Source organism: Dipodomys merriami, unplaced genomic scaffold, assembly GCF_024711535.1.
Source record: "Dipodomys merriami isolate MVZ:Mamm:240054 unplaced genomic scaffold, mDipMer1.0.p SCAF_13, whole genome shotgun sequence".
Classification (NCBI taxonomy): Eukaryota; Metazoa; Chordata; class Mammalia; order Rodentia; family Heteromyidae; genus Dipodomys; species Dipodomys merriami.
The window spans coordinates 29,186,748-29,207,367 of NW_027202604.1; the positions used below are offsets into that span (position 1 = coordinate 29,186,748).

Consider the following 20,620-nt stretch of genomic DNA (forward strand, 5'->3'; position numbering starts at 1 on the left):
AGCAGTTGTCACAGTTTACGTTGACTGTGTGTGTTCTGCATTCCAGTCATGAGTGTAGATGCACCATCGAATAACGCTCCCTATTTCTATGGGCAAGTATTGTATAGGATTTTTCCATGTTACAGATGAGGAAACCAAGGTATGAACAAGTGATGTCAACTGTTTGAGTTGACTCAGCGTGGGGCAGAGCTTCATGTTCAAACCCAATGGGTGGGCTTGGACACTTGCTCTCATCCTCTGTTGGTGGCCACAGCTAATATGGAGGCCTTACTGCATGCAAGCCTGGATAATTGGTCCTCTCAATTTTGTCCTCCATTGAAGTTAGATGTTTCAGTGACTCATCAAGGTTATAGATCTAGAAAGTAGGGAAAGCCAAATTTGAACCTACATCTATTTGATTTCAAAGCTTGGGCTGTTTCTATTTTGTGCTCTGGCTTTGAGTCCCTTTACTCAATCGCTCAGGGCAATGTTGAGGCTGCAGAGAGAGAAAAAGACTTCTTTTTGTAGAGGATCCAAAAGGACAGAAGAGGCAGAAACTGTCCTCCATGAAGACAGGGACTGGACTTGTCCCATTACTTAATTTGTCCAGCAGACAATAATAATTGTTAGTTCGGTCAGTTTACAGAGATAGGCGATTCTAGGGCAGTTCGTTCAGCTGCTGACAGTAGCAGGTGCAATATATATGTCCAGGCAGATACCACATGAGTGATAAGACCCACTGACTTACAAAAGGAAGGAATGGGACTGTGCCAGGCACAACTCAAAAGAGCTTTAAAAGATTGTCATTTTGTTAAATCTCAAATTCACAGCCCCACCCTTGCTCTAAAGTGCAAAAAGATCACAGCCATATTGGGCATGGCCGGGCATGCCTATAATCCCAACAGGATTATAGGAAGCTGAGACAGGAGGATCCTGAGTTTTAGGCCAACCTGGGCTACGTAGTGAGACTCCTATCTAAAAGGAAAAACTGAAGATAAGGAGGAGGGATGGAGAAAGGAAGGAGGAGAGAGGGATGGAAGGATGGTCATACAGTTACTAGAGCAGTTGAGTTGAAGTCTAGGTAGTGTGACTTGAAAATGTTCACTGCTCTGTCCTACTTATGGATTGTGTATGTGCCAAGGTAGAGGGAAATGCAAGCAATAGAAACACCCCTGGAATAGAATCTCCTTGACCAGAGGTAGGACTGTGTATTGGGAGAGAAGGACTTGGATATCTCTGGGCTGTGGAAGGGTAAGAATATCACACCACCTGCAGTGGTGGGTTTTGGTGCCCTCCCTCATTCTTGGCTCTCCATCTCCAGGCTTTGTCTAAGTGACTTCTAAGCAGTGGTCCTTTGGAGGGGAAGTGAACAAGCACATGGGTGGTTCTAAGTCTCCGGCACTCTCTCCTGATCTGTGGCAGTTACTGAGAGCTTTGATCTGTGATCCTGTGGCCCCAGCCCTGAAAGGCATCCAGCAGAGTAACTGGGAAGCTAGGGGTCATGAACTTACTGCTAATCGTATAATTTTAGTCACCGGAGGGAAACGTGAGCACAATAGGATTAGAGCCATTTCTCAACAGCAGCCCTACAGTGATGGGGGTTGGTTCTGTTCATTGCAGGATGAGAGTTCTTCCCTGGCCTGCTGGATGTTTAGAGCACCCCTTAGATGCTAGCCACAGGCTCCCCTACATATTACAACCAACAGTGTCTCCCTCCAAATATTACCAAATGACCCCAAGGGAATGGGGGAGGGGAGACTGACCCTGATTAAGAACCACCTGGTTAGAGATACAGGTGCCCGCACAGGCTAGTTAGTGTGCACACATAGCATGCTGTATATAGCTTTCTTGACTCAGTGTGGGGAATGGAACTTTATGCTTCAGACTTTTTTCCTTTTTCTCTTTTTTTTGGTGCAGATCCTGGGGCTTGAACTCAGGGCTCAGGGCTCTCAGTTTTGTTTTTGCTCTACCACCAAACCATGCCTCCACCTTTGGCTTTTTGCTGCCTAATTAGAGATAAGTCTTGAAGTTTTGTCTGGCCAGGCTGACTTCAAACTTCAGTCCTCAGATCTCAGCCTCCCAAAGTAGCTAGGATTATAGGCATCAGGCACCAACACCTGGCGCGTGTGTGTGTGTGTGTGTGTGTGTGTGTGTGTGTGTGTGTGTGTGTGTGTGTGTGTGTGTGTGTGTGTGTGTGTGTGTGTGTGTGTGTGTGTGTGTGTGTGTGTGTGTGTGTGTGTGTGTGTGTGTGTGTGTGTGTGTGTGTAGGGGGGAGTGGATGGAGAAGGTGAGTGCCCATCCTGAGGCTTGAACTCAGGGCCTGAGCACTGGCCTTGAACTTGTTTTACTCAAGGCTAGCCACAGTTCTACTTTGGCTCTTTTGGCAGTTTGTTGGAGATAAGCATCTCAAAGACTTTTCCTGCCTGGACTGGCTTTGAACCACAATCCTCAGATCTCAGCTTCCTGAGTAGCCAGGATTATAAGCATGAGCTACCAGCCCTAGCTGTCCTTTGCTTTTATAGGTGGTTTTTGTTTGTTTTCATCTGAATAGGAAACATAGCTTTGATTATGACTCTTACTTTGTAGGACTGTCTATAACCTAAACCTTTAAAAAGAGGGATGATAATGCCAACCACTATTGAACACTACTTTGTGCTTGACACTCACCTGATCACTTTAACAAATTCATATAAGAGGAAGGCATGTTATGTCTGTTTGACAGGTGAGGAAACTGAATCACAGGGTTGTGATTGGGTGAACCTCACTTCCATAATGTTTGATACAGTGAGTCAGGATTCAGGCCTCATCTCTCCAATGCCCATGTTTGTCTTCCTGTCTTATGCACTGTACCTCCTTCCTTTTTTTCCTGGATAAAACCTACATGATCCCAACGGGTGCCCTTCCAATCCTTGACTCAGGCATTTGACAGCATCGTGCTCCTGTGCAGTGAAATCAGGCACAGTGTATAGCTTAACGAAGACAACAAGTTGAATCACCAGACATGCAGCCCACAGCTGACCCTGACTGGAGGCCTGTGTCTTCTTGTGTCCTGCAGAGTGTCTTTATGTGTTCCCCTGCCAGTGGAACTACCGTCCAGACCACTGCATGTACGGGAGCAACTGCAAAGAGGCTGAGCGCGAAGGTGTGTCGGTGGTGCATGGGAACCGGGGTGTCTACCATGACGACAAGCAACCAACTTTCAAAGCGCTCTATGAAGCAATACGGGACGTAAGTGTACCCTGTCCAGAGACATGTACTTATGGGCATGGCATTATGTCAACAGGCCTTTCGCAGGCCATCTATTCCCAAAGATAACTCCTGTGCAATTTGCCATCATATGGAAAAGAAATACAAGAAAAATGCTATTCAAACTTGGCGCTGGTGGCTCATGCCTGTAATCCTAGCTACTTAGGAGGCTGAGCTCTGAGGATTGTTGTTCAAAGTCAGCCTGAGCAGGAAAGTCTATGAAATGCTTATATGTGATTAACCGCAGAAAAGCTGAAAGTAGAGCTGTGGTTCAAGTGGTAGAGCACAAGCCTTAAGAGAAAAAGCGAGGGGACAATGCCCAGGCACTGAGTTCAAGCCTCAGAAGCAGTGTGCGTGCATGAGCGTGTACACGCACGAGCGCAAACACACACAATACAGACACAGTTCCATATATTGCCTGGTTGCCAGCTCTAACCCCTTGAGCTATCAGGTTCAAGGTGGGTTATTGGAAAAAAGAGCCAGCCTGGCACTGCCTGGCTTATGCCTTGTGTTCCTAGCTACTCAGGAGGCAGAAATCTGAAGGGTCATGGTTTGAAGCCAGTCAGGGCAGAAAAGTTCTTGAGACTCTTATGTCCAAAAGTAACCAGCCAAAAGCCTGACTGGAGGTGTGGCTCAAGTGGCAGAGTGTCAGCTGAGTAAGTAAGCTGAGCAAGCTGGAGGTCTAGAGTTCAAATCTTAGTACTCAAGAAAAATAAATAGAGGAACCAAACTAAAAATGGCAATGACATCTTTTACTGATTTACCCGTAATAGCATGAGCAAGAGTAAAGAAGAGGTGCCCCCTCCCCAGTGCTCCAGGCACAGGGTGAAGGTCATGTGATGCCCCACAGATAGTGGGAATCTCCTTATGTGCAAGGAGCCCAAGACAAATGGAATCCACATGTCTGTAGCCCTGTGGGCCAGAGAGAGGGAGGAGAAGGGGAGAGGGGTAGGTATTGAGTCAAAATAAGGAAGCCCCCAACACAGGCCTATGAATGCAGACTTAAAGATGAGCATGGCTAGCGCAGGGCAGAAGCCTGAGCCTTTGTCTGTGATGCCCTCAGGAACTGTGCAGCGCTGAACCTGTCAGGCAAGTCCTGTGATTGCCTGTGAATCTGAAAGATCATAGCCACAGTTCCCCATCCTTGGTTTTGCTTGCCATAGTTTGTTACCCTACCTAATCACAGTCCAGATATATTCAGAGGAAAATTCCAGAAAGAGTGGATTCGTTTTAAATTGTGTATTGTTCTGAACAGCATGATGATGTCTCATGTTATCTGCTCTGTACTGATCACATTGCCAATGTATCCACCCTGTTTTCCTTTTCCTCCCATTAGTCATTTGACAGCCATTGGTTCAGGTCTAATTACAGTTTCAAGCACCCTTTCAGAGGCTGAGAGTATCCCCCATCATATTGTACCAAGTTTTGTGGGACCTCTAGATCTGCTCTTCCTAAAGAGATGGATCAGCTAATGCTAAGCAAGATTTAGACATACATGAGGTCAGGCAGGGGTGGCTCATGCCTGTCATCCTCGCTACTCTGGAGGCTGAGATCTGCAGATCACAGTTCAAATCCAGATTGGACAGGAAAGCCCACAAGTCTCTTGACCACCAGAAAACCGGAAGTAGAGTTGTGGCTCAAATGGTAGAGTGCTAACCTTGAGCAAAAGAAAGTGATAGCACCCAGGCCTGAGTTCAAGCCCCAGTACTGGCATAAGAAATGTAATAAAATCAAGACATATGTGAACTATCTTCTTGCAGCAAACAGGAAAGCTAAAGTAATTTTACTTTGTGATTCACCTCCTAAAGTCTTTTGTGTTCCACACTTGGGGAAATGCTGCATTCCCTGAGCTTGCTAGGAGAAAATGAGCAACAGATACTGCTACCTTCCTGAGACTAGAATTCCAAAACAAAGAGCAGGGAGAAGCATCCATGGACCAAATCTGCTTCGTTGCCTACATTTTTGTAAGACCTGTAGGCTAAGAATAGTTCTAAATAGATGAGAAAATTAAGAGAAGAATTTTATAGTGTGAAAAAATTGTATATGAGATTGAGGTTTTAGTATTCTACACGTGGAGTCCCCAAAGGACACAGTATACCTATCCATTCACCCCACCTCCAGTGAGTACTGACAGAGACTGTAGTGTCCACAAAGTCAAAAATATTGGCTAAGCCCCTTCGTAGGGAAAGCTTACCAGTTTGACATAAAGTATACAGACCCCATTAGAGTTTTAGGGAGTACAGCACTGGGGTTTGAACTCAGGGACTTGTACTTGCTAGACAATTTGTGCCATTTCCCCGGCCCTTTTTGTTTTAGTTTTTTTCTTTTTTCAGGTAGGATCCCACACGTTTTACCTGGGAGTCAGCCTCAGACTATGATCAACCTACCTCTGCTGCCCAGATAGCTGGGATTATAAACATGAACCACCATAGCCTGCCTTTTGATTGAGATGAGATCTTTCTAACTTTTACCCCGGCTTGCCTTGAACCATAATCTTTCCATCTCTGCCTTTCCAGTAGCTGAAACTACAGGTATGTGCTTGGCCCTAGAGATTGTTTTCTTGAAGATCTAGGAACCCACAAGGTTTCTAAACAGGCTTTGTCAGAAATGAGGTAGGGAAGAATCTTTGTCACAGTAACATTTTGGGGGGTTGCTTGTGAAAATGCATTTTGCCAGAGAACTCTAGCTTCAGAAACCTTGGGAGTTGTCTTCACTGCAGGAGAAGAGCTAAGCATGCACCTATACTAACACGTCTTCCTTCTTCTATGTGTCCTGCTGTTGGGGTTTCAAAGGTCAGGTGGTTACATTACATGGAAAATCTCTTCTGCACTGTGGCATTCTCCCACTTGGATACCCTTACACTGATTAGGGGCAGAGCAGCCCCCTGCAGGGCTGCTCTAAGGTGATGATCTGGCAGCCCCGGTTTGGAATTGAGCAACTATGGTTCTTGTGTTTCCTGTGGTTTGTTTTCTGTGGGATCAGAAAGAGGATCAAATAACAGCTTTATAAATGAGTCTGTGCACTCCGTCAATTCATTCAGGCATTTCAACCAGGACAATCACTAATTCCAAATCAATGTGTTACACAGATACTACCACAAAAGATGCGTTTCCTAGCTGGGTGCCAGTGTGAATGCCTATAATCCTAGTTACTCAGGAGGCTGAGATCTGGAGGATCGTGATTTGAAGCTAGACTGGGCAGAAACGTTCAAGAGATTCCATTTGAAAGAAAAAAAAGAAAGAAAAGGAAGGAGAGAAAAAGAGAGAGAAAGAAGGAAGGAAGAAGAAAGAGGGAAGGAAGGAAGGAAGGAAGGAAGGAAGGAAGGAAGGAAGGAAGGAAGGAAGGAAGGAAGGAAGGAAGGAAGGGAAAAAATGGGTGAGTTGGACTTCTTTCAGGGAAGCCCTGCAGGAGAGTGACAGGCTCTGATTTATGTTTGAAAATGTCACCTCGGTGGTTGGTGACAGGGGCACAAGCATGGAACACAAAGACTGTTTGTGAGACCAACTGCAGTCACACAGACAGGAGTGGGGGCCCGCACTGGCTTGCATGAAGGCAGGAGTTCTCGGAGAGGCTGTGCTTTTTGCTTTTTGTTTTTGGTCAATCATGGGGCTTGAACTCTGGGCCTGGGCACTGTCCCTCAGCTCTTCAGCTCAAGGCTAGCACTCTACCACTTGAGCCACAGCGCCACTTCCCGTTTTCTGGTGGTTAATTGGAGATAAGAGTCTAGAGGCCTTTCCTGCCTGGGCTGGCTTTGAAATGGGATCCTCAGCCTACTGAGTAGCTAGGATTATAGGCGTGAGCCACCAGCGCTGGGCAGGGGCCGTGTTTTTGTTACGTAGTCAGACAAAGTTTCAGAACTTGGTGATGGGTTTGCATGTAGGCATGAGGAGGAAAGGAGTGAAAGGTGACTACCAGGGTTCCACCCTGGCTGGAAAAGACAGATTGAGGCCTGTCCTTGAGGAGCATATCACTGGTCTAGGTTGTGCTGGGAACGAAAGAGTATCCTCAGGCTAGTCTAGGACAGAAGCTTCTTGCAGAGCATCTGTATGCTCAGGCTGGAAAGAAACTTGTGTTGCTGATAAACAATACTGCAGCAGTATTTCTGCTGAACTTTAAAAGCTCTGACGTTTTCTAGGAAAACAGACAGGCCCCCATTGTCCTCTCAGGCATCCTGCCTCTTTTCTGGCTCCTCCCTGCCTTCTAGTCTTTTCATATAAAAGGTCCATAGTGACTTGATCTACTAGCAGTCTCTCCTCTTTCAACAAGCCTAGAAAAAAAAATTTTTTTTGGTGTGTGGGGGGGGGTCCGGTCGTGGGGCCTGAACTCTGGGTCTGGGCGCTATCCCTCAGCTCTTCAGCTCAAGGCTAGCACTCTACCATTTGAGCCACAGCGCCACTTCCGGCTTTTTTTCTTTTTGCTTATGTGGTGCTGAGGAATTGAACCCAGGGCCTCAGGTATGCAAGGCAAGCACTCTACCACTGAGCCACCTTCCCAGCCCCTAGAAAAAAAGTTTGATACATGTTCATGACTCAGTTCAAAAGATTTATTTTAGAAAACACTTCTCGTGCACATAGCAACAATAAAATATCCAGCTAGTGCCCCTGGCTCATGGATTGTAGTTCAAGGCCAGCCCAGGCAAAATGTTGGTGAGACCCTCATCTCTACCAATAGTTCAGTGTGGTGGTGCATGCTTGTCATCCTAATATTCAGATGACTTAAACTGCCTGGCTCCCCCATGTCGTTTGTTAGTGAAAGTGGTTTATGTTTTACAACAGCAGTTCAGTAACTACACTTTTTCTTTTTTCTTTACCATCTTTCAGTTTCCCTTCCAAGACAATCTCTTTCAATCCATGTATTACCCGCTCCAGCTGAAGTTTTTGGAGACGGTACACACTTTATGTGGCCGCATCCCCCAGGTGTTCCTGAAGCAAATTGAGAAAACGATGAGAAGAGCTTACGAGAGACATGTCATCATCCACGTTGGTCCCAATCACATGCGCTGAGCATTTCATCTTGTCACCGTGGACATATGGGTCTTTATGCTACCTGGCTCTTTTCGTGTGTGATTGATCGTTGAATGGTGCTCCATGACTGTTGAGTTTTAAAAGCCTTGTTAAACATTGCTTAATTCGTGACCCCTAAAATGGAATAAGCCTTTCTTTAACTTTATTTTTCTAAAATCCTATTTGTCTCTGTTCAATCATTGAAAAAACAAATAGGACCAGGTGTGGTGGTACCTGCCTCTAATTCTGCTACTCGGTAGGAAGATTGTGGAGGCCAGGCCAGGGAAAGTTTGCATGAGCCCCTCTCTGGAAAACAAACAGAAAAGCAAAAGGCCTGGGGGATAGGGCAAGATGGTATAGCCCTGAGTTCAATCTCAGTACCATTAACAACAACAGTAACATTAACAAAAACAACCCTCATTATTATGGACTTAGCATTGCTCCAGCAGACTTCTTAAGCTGTTAAATGGGAACTTTTCCAAGCCTTCCAACTCCTGTTCAGTGTTGGAGACACCATTTCAGTGGTATGCTGGGTGTGACATTTATCTAGCATTCCCACACTCTTTTTATGTAGTTGACTTCCTCATACACCCTTGTTGTAAAAAGTAGTACTTACATAAAAAACAAACAAACAAAACTTGTGGAGACTGTAGGTCATGGGCAAAACTCAAGAGGAGATTAGACATAATTCTACCAACCCATGGGAAAGATTTAATATTTTTAATGTATTCCTTCCAGACTCCCTTCCTGAACTCCCATTTCCTGAACTCCTTCTGCATTTTCTGTTATTCCAAGTATTTTAAACAGGTTATCTCCATAGAAGCCACCTTCTGTGCTGAGATTTTTTTATGCAGGAGTCTAAAACATTAGATGAGATTCTTATGTCTGCAGCATTCTTACAATGTGAGAAGTGTTTACATTTTAGCCAGTTGGGCAGTGTATCTGAAGGTATTTATTTTAAAACTTGCTTAGATTTGCAGAGGACTCAATTGTAAGAAATTTCTATGCAACAATAGCTTCTGAAAGAAATTCATTAACTGTGCTGAGTCCCTGGGGGAAATTCTTTAGCCAAGAACTGTGACTCTGCATTCTGCCACAGACAGACAAAAACATTTGATTTCTAAAGTTGTCTCTAGGTGTGCTCCTGTCTCTTTTGTGAAGAGAAATTAAAGAACTTCAAAATTTATTGTGCTCAAATAGTTCAGATAATTTCATTGACAAGAAATTTCAACTTCCTACCAATCTGAGAGAAGCCTCTCTCTTTTTTTTTTTTTTTTAAGTTTTTTCTAGGGCTAACCAATGTTAACCAAGAAACCTTGCAGGCCTTAAACATCTTGCTATAGTAGAAGTATCTTCTATTTGCCAAAAGGATCTGAAGTCAACTCTAGTATCTGCATGGGAACATTTTGCATAATTCTTTTGGGTATGTGTGTGCTGGTTCTGGAGCTTGAACTTAGGGCCCCTTAGCTTTTTTGGCTCAAATATAGTGCTCTACCACTTGAGCCATAGCTCCACTTGTAGCTTTTGAGGGCTGGGGGTAGGGGTGATTAATTGGAGGTTAAGAGTCTCGTGGACTTTGCTGCCCAGGTTTGTCACTGAACTGTGATCCTCAGATCTGTCTCTTGAGTAGCTAGGATTACGGGCATGAGCTACCAGCACTCAGCTCATTTATCCCAAATGGCTTTTGCATAACTGATTACATTGATGTCTCCAATAGCCTAGTGAACTGAGAAGAGGCCTCTGTCATCTCTGTTAAGATAAATAAGGAATTTGTCACCCAAAGAAATGAGCATACCAGAGAGAATCCTCTGCCATCTGAAGCTCTGTGGCTGCCGGCCTCTTAGGGAGCTGGGGCTCTGGGCACCAGGGGCTCCTTTCTCTCCTCTGGGCCTGAGAGGGAGAACATAAGCACAGTAAGAACACTGCATGGGTCCTGAAAGTGGCAGGTGGTGTAGTGGGACATTAAGACTGTAGGATCGGGGCGTGATTTTAAGCTGAACCAGGATGTGGTGGTTCTTCCGGTGCGAAATTTTAGATTTCGCTGGGTCTTCCCATAGGAGCTGTGATAAACTGTGCTGATAACACTGGAGCCAAAAATCTATATATCATCTCTGTGAAGGGGATCAAGGGAGATGACTGAACAGACTTCCTGCTGCTGGTGTAGGTGACATGGTGATAGCTACAGTCTAGAAAGGCAAACCAGAGCCAAGGAAGAAGGTGCATCACAGTGGTAATTCGACCATGAAAGTCATACTAGAGAAAAGATGGTGTGTTCCTTTATTTTGAAGCTAATGCAGGTGTCATAGTAAACAATAAGGGGGAGATGAAAGACTCTGCCATCACAGGACCTGAGGCAAAGGAATGTGCGGACTTGTGGCCTGGAGTGCGTCTAATGCAGGGAGCATCTCATGATCCTTCAGTGCATTTGCAAAAATCTAATAACGCATTAAAAAGGATTTCTTCTCAAAAAAAAAAAAGAAATGAGCACACCACTATAATTACTTGTTTATAAGACAGGTCTGGGTATGATGTGTCCTGTTTTTCAAGGAAAGTTGTTGGAAATAAAAACATCAAATACCTTCTAGTATATAGAGAAAGCAATCTGAAGGTGTAAAACCAAATATATTATTTTGTTGTTAATATCCATACGGTAGTTTACATATCAGAATCCAGTCAATCATAGGTGCTATATCAGCAGAAAATGTCGTGGGGTCCAGGGATGAAATCTCAAAGTTCAGAGAAATGTTAAGGGTATTCTATTCATATTAGTATTAAAAACCTACAGTAGTCACAAATTTAAATCTAAAGGATAAAGGTCATACCCATTCTTTCCTTTGGTCAGTTGGGCGTCCTCTGCTTAGTTTTGTTAGGAAAACAGTCACTGTGACGTGAAAATCTTACATTTCCTCATTTCAGCCAGAGGCGACACCATTCATCATTCTGTCTTTGTCTTTTGGGCTAGATCTGCCACCCTTAAGATAGCACATAGACTATGGGTGCAGAGATCTTGAATTTCCTATAAAGATTTCAAAAACAACAATGCCTTTTCTTTCATGACAACCAGGTTTACTCACAACTCTCTTATATAGGTGTCCACTGCATATATGAGCATGGTTGCTAGCAAAGATCAGTGATAGAATTCTAGAATATTCTAGAATGATAAACTATGCGTCTATGACACCTTAGAACAGGGTATGATTTTCCACCATGGAATTCCTATAGTGTAGCCCGAAATTAATTATTTAATATGCTGTATCTTTTAATTTAATAGGCTGTAGCTTGTCTGTCTTTGGTTAACGCCCAGGAAAAGCTTTTGAAACTTTTGAAAAGCCATAAAATTTAAAACGTAATCTATGATTTGAAGTTTGCCAAAGGTTAGGCTTCAGCCCCATCAGTCCTATGAATTTATCTTGGGAAGAACATGGGTGGGGCCTCTTCTCTTTTGTCCTTTTTTCTTCCTCTCCTCTCCTGTCTACTCTCTTCCTGTCCCTTTTCTCTGCCTTCTCTCTTCTGGTATCCACCCTTTTCAAATTCTGTTTCTTGTAACAGTGGAACTCCAACATGAACTCAGGGCCTTGTACTCTCACTTAGCTTTTTTGTTCATGGCTGGTATTCTACCACTTGCGCCTTCCCTCTAATTCTAGCTTTTGGCAGGTTGATTGGAGATAAAAGTCTCTGGGTCTTTTTTTTTTTTTGCCTCGGCTGGCTTTGAACTGAGATCTTCAAACCTTAGCCTCCTCAGTGGCTAGGATTATAGGTGTGAGCCACTAACACTTGGTGGGACCATAGTTTTGTATGCATTGAAACCAAAGCTTCCAGTAGCAATCACTAGAAAATACTGATGATATTTTCCTTGCCATTTTATCCTGAGAAAATGTGACTTACATTGAAATTTTTAACATTTAAAATTTTAACTGGCAACAAAATCAATTTGCATTTTTCCTCAACTTCTAAAATGACAATTTGGCATTTGGGCATGGTGCTGTAAGTTTTATTCAGTGCTTTCCTGTGAGTTTTGACTTGCACTGAATTTGGTATTGACATGGGTAAGTATGTGGACTTATTTCTTTTATTGCAATTATACTCATGAGCAAAAATAAAGAAGCAAGACAAACCATGCACAGTCGTTTATATTATAATTCACAGTGATTGATCACAAAATTATTCCAAACCTGCCCTGCAAATAGAACAGCGTTCAAACAAATTTGACTTATGTGTAAACATTGTCTGGTATTTATGCATGGCATGTGTTTGATTAACCAAAGAGAACATGATTTCAAGACCAAGTTCATTAATACGCTGAGTTTCATGAGAACACCTACCATTAACAGTCTTATGGCTGGCAACTTTTCTCATATTTTGTTTCTTTCCCATTTTTTCACATTCTTTTAAATTTTCCTTTCCCTTTCCATCTCGGATGTAAACTTCTGAGTTGTATAAGAAACTGGGCTTTTGTGACCAAGTGACAGAATTTGGGGATCTCTTTGCAGGCAGTTCTAATCCTTAGATCAAATCTTCATGATAAGAATGTTCCAGAAATTGGGGTTGGGAAGGTGGCTCAGTGGTAGAGCGCTTGCCTTGCATGCCTGAGGCCCTGGGTTCTATTCCTCAGCACCACATAAGCAAAAAGAAAAAAGCCGGAAGTGGCGCTGTGGCTCAAGTGGTAGAGCGCTAGCCTTGAGCTGAAGAGCTGACGGACAGCACCCAGGCCCAGAGTTCAGGCCCCACGACTGGACCCCCCCCCCCAAAAAAAAGAATGTTCCAGAAATTAAAGAGAGAGAAAAAAATCAATCAACCCATCATGCACATGCGCATGTTGCACATTTGTCATACCTGTGAAATAAAGAATTATATCCACATCTTAGGTCAAATCATTTTACAGTTATATTGTTGGTATTTAAAACAAACGAGATTTCTCTGGCAAAGAGATGAGAGCTTTGCCCTAGTTTTTGTTTTTCACAAGGCCAAACTGGAAGTATCCTCTTAAGTCTTCAAGATGAAGCATTTGTGTACGTTCACTTCTGAACGTGGAAGGATCCGGTGTGACTTCTGCCCCCAGCAGGTTTACTCATTTGTGTTGTCACTGATGAAAGTCAACCATTGCTTTAAGTCTCAAGGAGACCCTGAATGCAATTTTTAATGTTGGAAAACTGTTTTAAAAGGTTTTTGTTTGTCCTGGGTGGCTAATTCCTGTATCCCGAGGATAGCAGTTCAAAGCCAGACTGGGCAGAAAAGTCTGTGAGACTCTTATCTCCACAAACTACCAAAAAATCTGGAAATAGAGCTGTGGCTCAAGTGGTAGAATGCTAGTCCTGAGCAAAAAGCTTGGGGGCAGCTTCTTAGGCCCTGAGTTCAAGCCCCAGGATATCCACTAAAAAGAAAAAAAATGTTTGTTAAAATTAGCATAATAAAGAAAACTGCAAAGAAAGTGAATTGTTATAGTAATTAAAAAGGGATACTGAGTATGAAGATTAATTACTGTCTTGTCTTTTTAAATGTTACCTCCTGTTTCTCCTTGTTTTTAAATTAAAAGCTTTAAATATATGTCTTTTGGTGTTATTTTGGAGTTGCATCCCCTGCTATGTAAATGTAGAAAATAGTTTTTCAGAGTTCTACGTTTTATGTAGCAAAAATCAATCCTGACTTATTAGCTAGTACACGTTTCAAAAAGGGTGAACTAAGCTAGGCATTAATAGCACATGCCTATAATCTTAGCTATTCAGAGGTTGAGGCCTGCAGGATCAAGGTTCAAAGCCAGCCTGGGCAGAAAAGTACACGGAGACTCTTAACTCCAATTAACCAGCAAAAAGGGACATGGCTCAACAGGTAGAGTACCCGCTTTTAGAAAGAAAGTTGAAGGAGAGTGTGAGGTTCTGAGTTCAAGCCCTGGTATACACACACACACACACACACACACACACACACACACACACACACTAGCTGAACTAAATGTCAGGCATGGTGACATGTGGTTGTAATCATAGCACTTAGGAGGCTGAGGCAGGAAGATCTCAAGTTCAAGACCATCCTGGCTACATGGCAAGACCTTATCTCTAAAACAAAACAAAACAGACCCAAACTGAAGTGTTCCCAGAGTTTTAGGTTGATACAAATGTTTTCCTCCATAATCCTTAGTTTTTCTTAGGTCCATATAAATGCTCAGTTCATCCATTGAGTGTCTTTTGGTTTGGAGGTGGTTTTCTGGATAAGAAAACCCACAGCAAAATATTACATATGACGTGTAATGAGGTTCTACATATACTTAGGCAAAGGTTAAATACTAATTCTAGCATCTTTCTAACACTTAAACAAGTTTCCGAACACAGTCCATGCCACACTACTGGAATAAGACAGGGAATGAGCTCTTCACATATCACAGAGGGGGAATAAATGAAGGAACACCTGTGAAACTCGAGATGTCAGCAGGAACCCATGTACTGTGACAGAAGCTGAGCTACAAGAAAGCCAGGTGCTTTAGACCTGAACAAATGACAACGTGTGTGTACTTGCTGTTTTTTTTTTTTTTTTATCTTTTCAATTCTTGAGTCTTCTCAGAGAACTGTGTCAGCTCTATAGACATTTTGGTGAATGAGGCTAAAGTGCTTAAGAGATGAGAAGTAAAGGAGTTGGATTGCAAACAGAAGGACTTCACGTGTCTGAAGTTCTTAATGAATGAATGCTGACTGGAGTAGTTCTTAATGAATGAATGCTGACTGGATGCAAACTTGCTGAGGTTACCTTCAAGGGTAACTGACCTCTTTGCTTTGGCACAGTCCTAAAGGAGCTAGAGCTTGGGCCCTGGAGAAATATGGCATGTCTTCCATGAAGATTTTTTTTTTTACACGAAATACAGTCCTCGGTGATGGAATTCAGTAAACAATAGTGGTTTAAAGACATTCAGAAAAGAAAAATAAAAAGACACTCAGACAATCTTGGATTTAAATCCCTGCTCTATCCTTTATTAGTTTTGTGATTTTGTGGAATTAGGTTAACCTCTCTTTGACATAATAGGAATTAAAATATCTACCTTTTGAGGATCACTGTGAGAAGAATAAAGGTAAAGCTCACTGGGTACCAGTGGCTCACACCTGTAATTCCAGCTACTCAGGAGGCTGGGATCTGAGGATTGCTTTTCAAAGTCAGCCTAGGCAAGAAAGTTGATAAGACCTTTTTTTTTTCTTTCTTTTCTTTTCTTTTTTTGTGGGGGAGAGGGGTCAATCCTGGGGATTGAACTCCAGGCCTGAGTGTTGTCCTTGAGCTCTTTTGTTCAAAGCTAGCTCTCTACCACTCTGAGTCACAGCATCACTTATAGTTTTCTGGTGGTTAATTGGAGATAAGCGTCTCATGGACTTTCCTGCCCGGGCTGGCAGTCTCCAGAGTAGCTAGGATTCTGGGCATGAACCACCAGCACCTGGCTCTTGTGAGAGTCTTATCTCCAATAAATTACCAGAAAGCCAGAAGTGGAACTGTTGCTCCAATGATGAATGTTAGCCTCAAGCAAAAAGAAGCTCAGGACAATGCCCAGGTCCTAAGTGAAAGCCCCAGGACCAGCACAAAATAGAATATAAAATAAAATAAAGATCTTAGATCAATGCTGGTGTAAAGCACTAGCTAATCTTACTATTGCTTAGTGTGGGAGTGGAGTGTATTGCTGGAGATTGCACCAAGCCCCTTGTGCATGCTAAAGAAATGTTCTACTACTAATGTACTTCCCCAGCCCTATTTCTTATATTACCGTAGCAACAGTGAGGATCCTGAGGAATTTACGTACAATATGAAATTCCAGCTGAGATCTGAAAATTGGGGATCAAAGGCAACTCAGGCAGACTTATCTACAATTAACCAGCAAAAACTAGGAAGTGGAGGCATGGCCAAGTGGTAGAGTACCAGCCTTGATAGAAAAAGCTAAAGGAGGGCTGGGAAGGTGGCTCAGTGGTAGAGCGCTGGCCTTGCATGCCTGAGGCCCTGGGTTCGATTCTTCAGCACCACATAAGCAAAAAGAAAAGGGCCAGAAGTGGCACTGTGGCTCAAGTAGTAGAGCTCCAGCCTTGAGCTGAAGAGCTGAGGGACAGCGTCCAGGCCCAGAGTTCAGGCCCCACGACAGGACAAAAAAAAAAAAAAAAAAACAGAAAAAGCTAAGGGACAATGCCCAGGCCCTGAATTCAAACCCACAGGTACAGGCACACAATAGGAAGTTCCAAATATCTAAAACATTTAAATCCTCATAACCCCTGCTCCTAATAAATACAGTTTTCAGGAATACCAGATGGAAAGCCGGGCATCAGTGGCTCACACCTGTAATCCTAGCTACTCAGGAGGCTGAGATCTGAGAATCACCGTTCAAAGCCAGCCTGGTCAGGAAAGTCGGTGAGACTCTTTTCTCTAATAAACCACCAGAAAACCAGGATGTGGCATTGTGACTCAAGTGGTAGAGTGCTAGCCTTGAGCTGAAAAGCTGGACAGTGCCCAGGCCAGGAGTTCAAGCCCTACAACCAACAACAACAAAACAGATAGAAGGAATATTATCTCTTTCATTTACTATAGTGCCGAATACTTGCTTTCCAGGGAGAGACTACATGCAGAAGTCTTGCCTGTGCTTTTAGAGGAATGTGGATGGCAACGTTTGAAAGAACGTGGCTTTGGTGGTTTTCCTACCCCATTGCAATCTGTATTGAGTCCTTTAGCCAGTACACAGCTCCCAACCCCCCTCCATTATAATAGATCTGTTCCTCTTTGTTCTCTCCCACCATTCCAACTCAGTAAAGGCCACTGACCAATGCATCTGCCTTACCCCAGAAATCTGAACATTGTCCTTGTCTATTCTTCCTGGTTTTACACCCTGTTTCTCACTAAAGGTGTACCTTGCCCCTAGACCACCCCACTTCTTAGTAGCTAGAAATCTTTGGGTTGCAGGAGGCAGAAAATACAACTCAAACTAGTATAGGATGAGAGATGAGGAGATTGTATTTCTATCTCCTGAACAGTAACTGAGCTGGTTTCTTGTCTTTGCAGCTGCCACTGCTCATAATACTGCTCTTTAGGTTCCAGGCATTGCAGTCTTAGATTGCTGCTCTGAAGCCTTTCTTCATTCTGTACTCACTTGGCTCCCTCCAAATGATACTCCAACTCCACCACATGCAAAGCCCTTCTTCCATGGATCCCTTTTCCACTTTCTACAACGTTCAGGCTTTTTTCCCAAATGGCTCAGGTAGTCTGTGTGAGCAGCCTCCTCTCCACACCCCACCCCACCCCCTTCACCTTGAGCTCTTCTCCCCACTTCATTAATTCCTACTGCTGGTTTATTTCCTGCTCCTTTAAGAGGCTGTGTTCCTTCTCCCACAAGGCTGCCCTATTCCTCTCTGGGATCTTTTATTTTGCCTCTTTCCTTTACCTGGCCAAGATCTACTACCTTTCAGGTCTCAACATAAATGCCACTTCCTGTGGAGGTTCTTATAATCTACCATGTAAGGCAGGTCCACTTCTCGTGGTTACTTCTCTGGATTATCCAGTACCTTCTTTTCATCTGTTGGTTTAAAAAGTAACTACTGCTGGGCTCCAGGGGCTCATGCCGGTACTCCTAGCTACTCAGGAGGTTGAGATCTGAGGATCTTGGTTGGAAGCCAGCTCAGGCCGGAAAGTCCATGGGACTCTTATCTCTAAGTAAACACTAGAACACCGGAAGTGGTGCTGTGGCTCAAAGTGGTAGAGTGCTAGCCTTGAGCAAATAGAGCTCAGAGAAAGCATCCACGCCCTGAGTTTGAGCCCCATGACTGACTTAAAAAAAAAAAAGGAACTACTGATTTGTGTACAACCATTAGTTGTTAACCACCTTTCCATGTAGACACACAGTTCATGAAGAGTTGTGTCCTTGCTGATCTTGTCCCTATGCCTCAATGACTAGTGACGCATTACCATGCTCAAAAACAAAACAAAAAAACTTGATATGCCAGGTGCCTGGTGGTTCACACTTGTAATCCTAGCTATTCAGAAGGCTTAGATCTGAGGATCCTAGTTTGAAGCCAACATGGGCAGAGAAAACCAAGAGACTCTTATTGCCAATGAGCCATCACAAAGCTGGAAGTGGTAAACACTTCAGCAAAGCTTTCAGCATAAAAGCCAATGAGAGTACAAGGCCCTGAATTCAAGCCCTAGCACCAGCATAAATGAATGAGTGAATGAATGAATGACTTTTTAAACTGTAACAACACACAACTCGATTAGTACAGTGGAGAAAGACAGCATAAATAGCTTGTGTAAATGACATAGCCCAAGCATAGCCATGAACTCCAAGGCTCAAATGATGCCAAGGAAAATGTATCATTTTAACAATGCTGTTTTTATTTTAAATGAATGTTTTATTGAAAAACCACACATCCTTCTAGGATTTCAGCCATAAAATTTCCATGTCATTTCAATAGAGTCATTGCATCTCTGGAGAAATCTTTGTCTCCGTGTCCAGAAGAAAAAATGTTATTGCTAACCTGGGTCAAAAAATGAAGAAAATTATTCTCCTGGTATTTGTTTTACAGCAACTATAATATATCTTTTCCCTCTAATGGAAAACAATCATCAGCTGAATAAAGTCATCGCCCAAAATAATTCAGTAATCTAATATAAGTGGATGATTGGGAGGACATTGTCATAAACTTGTGCTGCCGGCAAAGAGTAATTTACCAGACCTTCACTCCACAGTCATTATAGACTGTCAGAAGGGATAGTTAGAGTCAGGAATGTAATCATATCTCCTGTATACCTTCCTATAAAATGTATGACTTTAAAGAAACTCTAGCTGGGTGCTGGTGGCTCACGTCTATAATCCTAACTACTCAGAAGGCTGAGATGTGAGGATCACGGTTCCAAGCCAGCCAGGACAGGAATGTCTGAGAAAAGAAAGAAAGAAAGAAAGAAAGAAAGAAAGAAAGAAAGAAAGAAAGAAAGAAAGAAAGAAAGAAAGAAAGAAAGAAAGAAAGAAAGAAAAGAAAGGAAGGAAGGAAGGAAGGAAGGAAGGAAGGAAGGAAGGAAAGAAGGAAGGAAGGAAAGAAGGAGGGAAGGGAAGGAAAGGAAAAGGAAGGGAAGGAAAAGGAAGGAAAGGAAAAGGAAGGAAAAGGAAGGGAGGGAGGAAGGAAGGAAAGAAAGGAAAGAAAAGAAAGAAAAAAGCAAACAAACTGGGGAGTGCCTTGTTCTTGTCTCCTTACTGAGCAGTTAGCATTTTGCAGAACCACAGCAGTTGTTTTTTTTTTCAGGATTGTATTTTTGGTCAAGTGACAGGGCAAATGCAAATGTCACGTTAGGACATTAGTCTTCATTTAAATTTTTGTTAATTAGAAATTATTGTAAGCACCTAGAGTTAGAGGAAAAATACCATGTGATAGTAACTTCAATGTATCATGTGTTTACCACTTGAAGGTTGTTTGTAAGTGTTCCTTTCTTATTCTGTGGTCATTTATACATGTGTCATGATATAGAAGACTGGTAACAAAAGTAAAAAGGGATGTTTTATTGAGAGGAAGTTTATATAAAGTTAAAAAATAATGATTACAGTGCCACACTTATCATCCTAGCTACTCAGGAGGCTGAGTTGTGAGGATTGAGGTTCAAAGTCAGGCTGGGTAGGAAAGTCACAAGACTCTTATCTCCAATTAACCAAAAAAAGTCAGAAGTAAAGGTGTGGCTCAAGTGGTAGAGCACCAGCTTCGAGCAATAGGATCATCCTCAATAGGACTGAGACAGTGGAAGTCAAGGAAAGAGTAAAAATTCACTCATCCTAAAGGACTTGGAAGAGATCCAGTGACTCATTGACACACAGATTCTGGACTGGAGCATTTCCTATAGGACACTACTGAGTCAAATGAGTATGTGCGTGTGTATACACATGTGTATATACATGTGTATACACACAATACCTCCACATGAAGCTGATGTAGGAGGATGGACGATGCACTCTGATATACAATAAGGATTTAAAGGCACCAATAAAAGGCCTCAGGAATCAAAGAACCTCCAGGGCTTTACATAAGGTATTCTTAAATTTTTTAAACTTATTTTTAACGGATGCACAAAAATGTACTATATGATGTTTGAACACATGCATTCATTGTATAATGTTTATATCAGGCTGAACACATCTATCTCCCTTCCAGGGCATTTATCATTTCTTTATGATGGGAAATTTAATTCTTTTTCTTCTAGCATTCTGAATTATATAGCACATCGTCACACTGCTTCTACTCATCCTGTTGGGCAATAGCTCAACACAGTTTCTTGGTACCATTGTGCCACCTTTCCTCCTCTGTCTCTTTCTTCTTCTGCCCAGCCTCTGCAAACCACCATCTACCCTCAACAGCTGAGATCAACTTGATTTAGATTCTATACAGGAATGAGATCACGGGGTA

The 20,620-nt window shown here is 42.9% G+C and overlaps 1 protein-coding gene, 1 long non-coding RNA gene and 1 pseudogene across 4 annotated transcripts in view; 2 read left to right on the forward strand and 1 right to left on the reverse strand.

Annotated features, from left to right (window-relative positions):
* The window catches only part of Gxylt2 (glucoside xylosyltransferase 2), a 53,738-nt gene extending 45,510 nt beyond the window's left edge, over nucleotides 1-8,228 (forward strand). The window contains exons 6-7 of the mRNA XM_070018970.1: nucleotides 3,035-3,207; nucleotides 8,046-8,228. Coding sequence (XP_069875071.1) covers nucleotides 3,035-3,207; nucleotides 8,046-8,228 — 356 coding nt within the window. The remainder of the gene's footprint in view (nucleotides 1-3,034; nucleotides 3,208-8,045) is intronic.
* The window catches only part of LOC138824754 (uncharacterized), a 39,957-nt gene extending 28,615 nt beyond the window's left edge, over nucleotides 1-11,342 (reverse strand). Inside the window, exons 1-3 of one of the 3 annotated variants that reach the window (XR_011371175.1) lie at nucleotides 11,051-11,342; nucleotides 10,024-10,118; nucleotides 8,233-8,316 (exon numbers count right to left, since the gene is read on the reverse strand). This is a non-coding gene — a long non-coding RNA (uncharacterized lncRNA). Of the gene's footprint in view, nucleotides 1-8,232; nucleotides 8,317-8,466; nucleotides 8,535-10,023; nucleotides 10,119-11,050 lie in introns of those variants that run through there. The other 2 variants (XR_011371174.1, XR_011371176.1) reach the window with 2 other exon arrangements.
* Nucleotides 10,155-10,640, forward strand: LOC138824580 (large ribosomal subunit protein uL14 pseudogene; annotated as a pseudogene).
* Nucleotides 11,343-20,620: the final 9,278 nt, after the last annotated feature.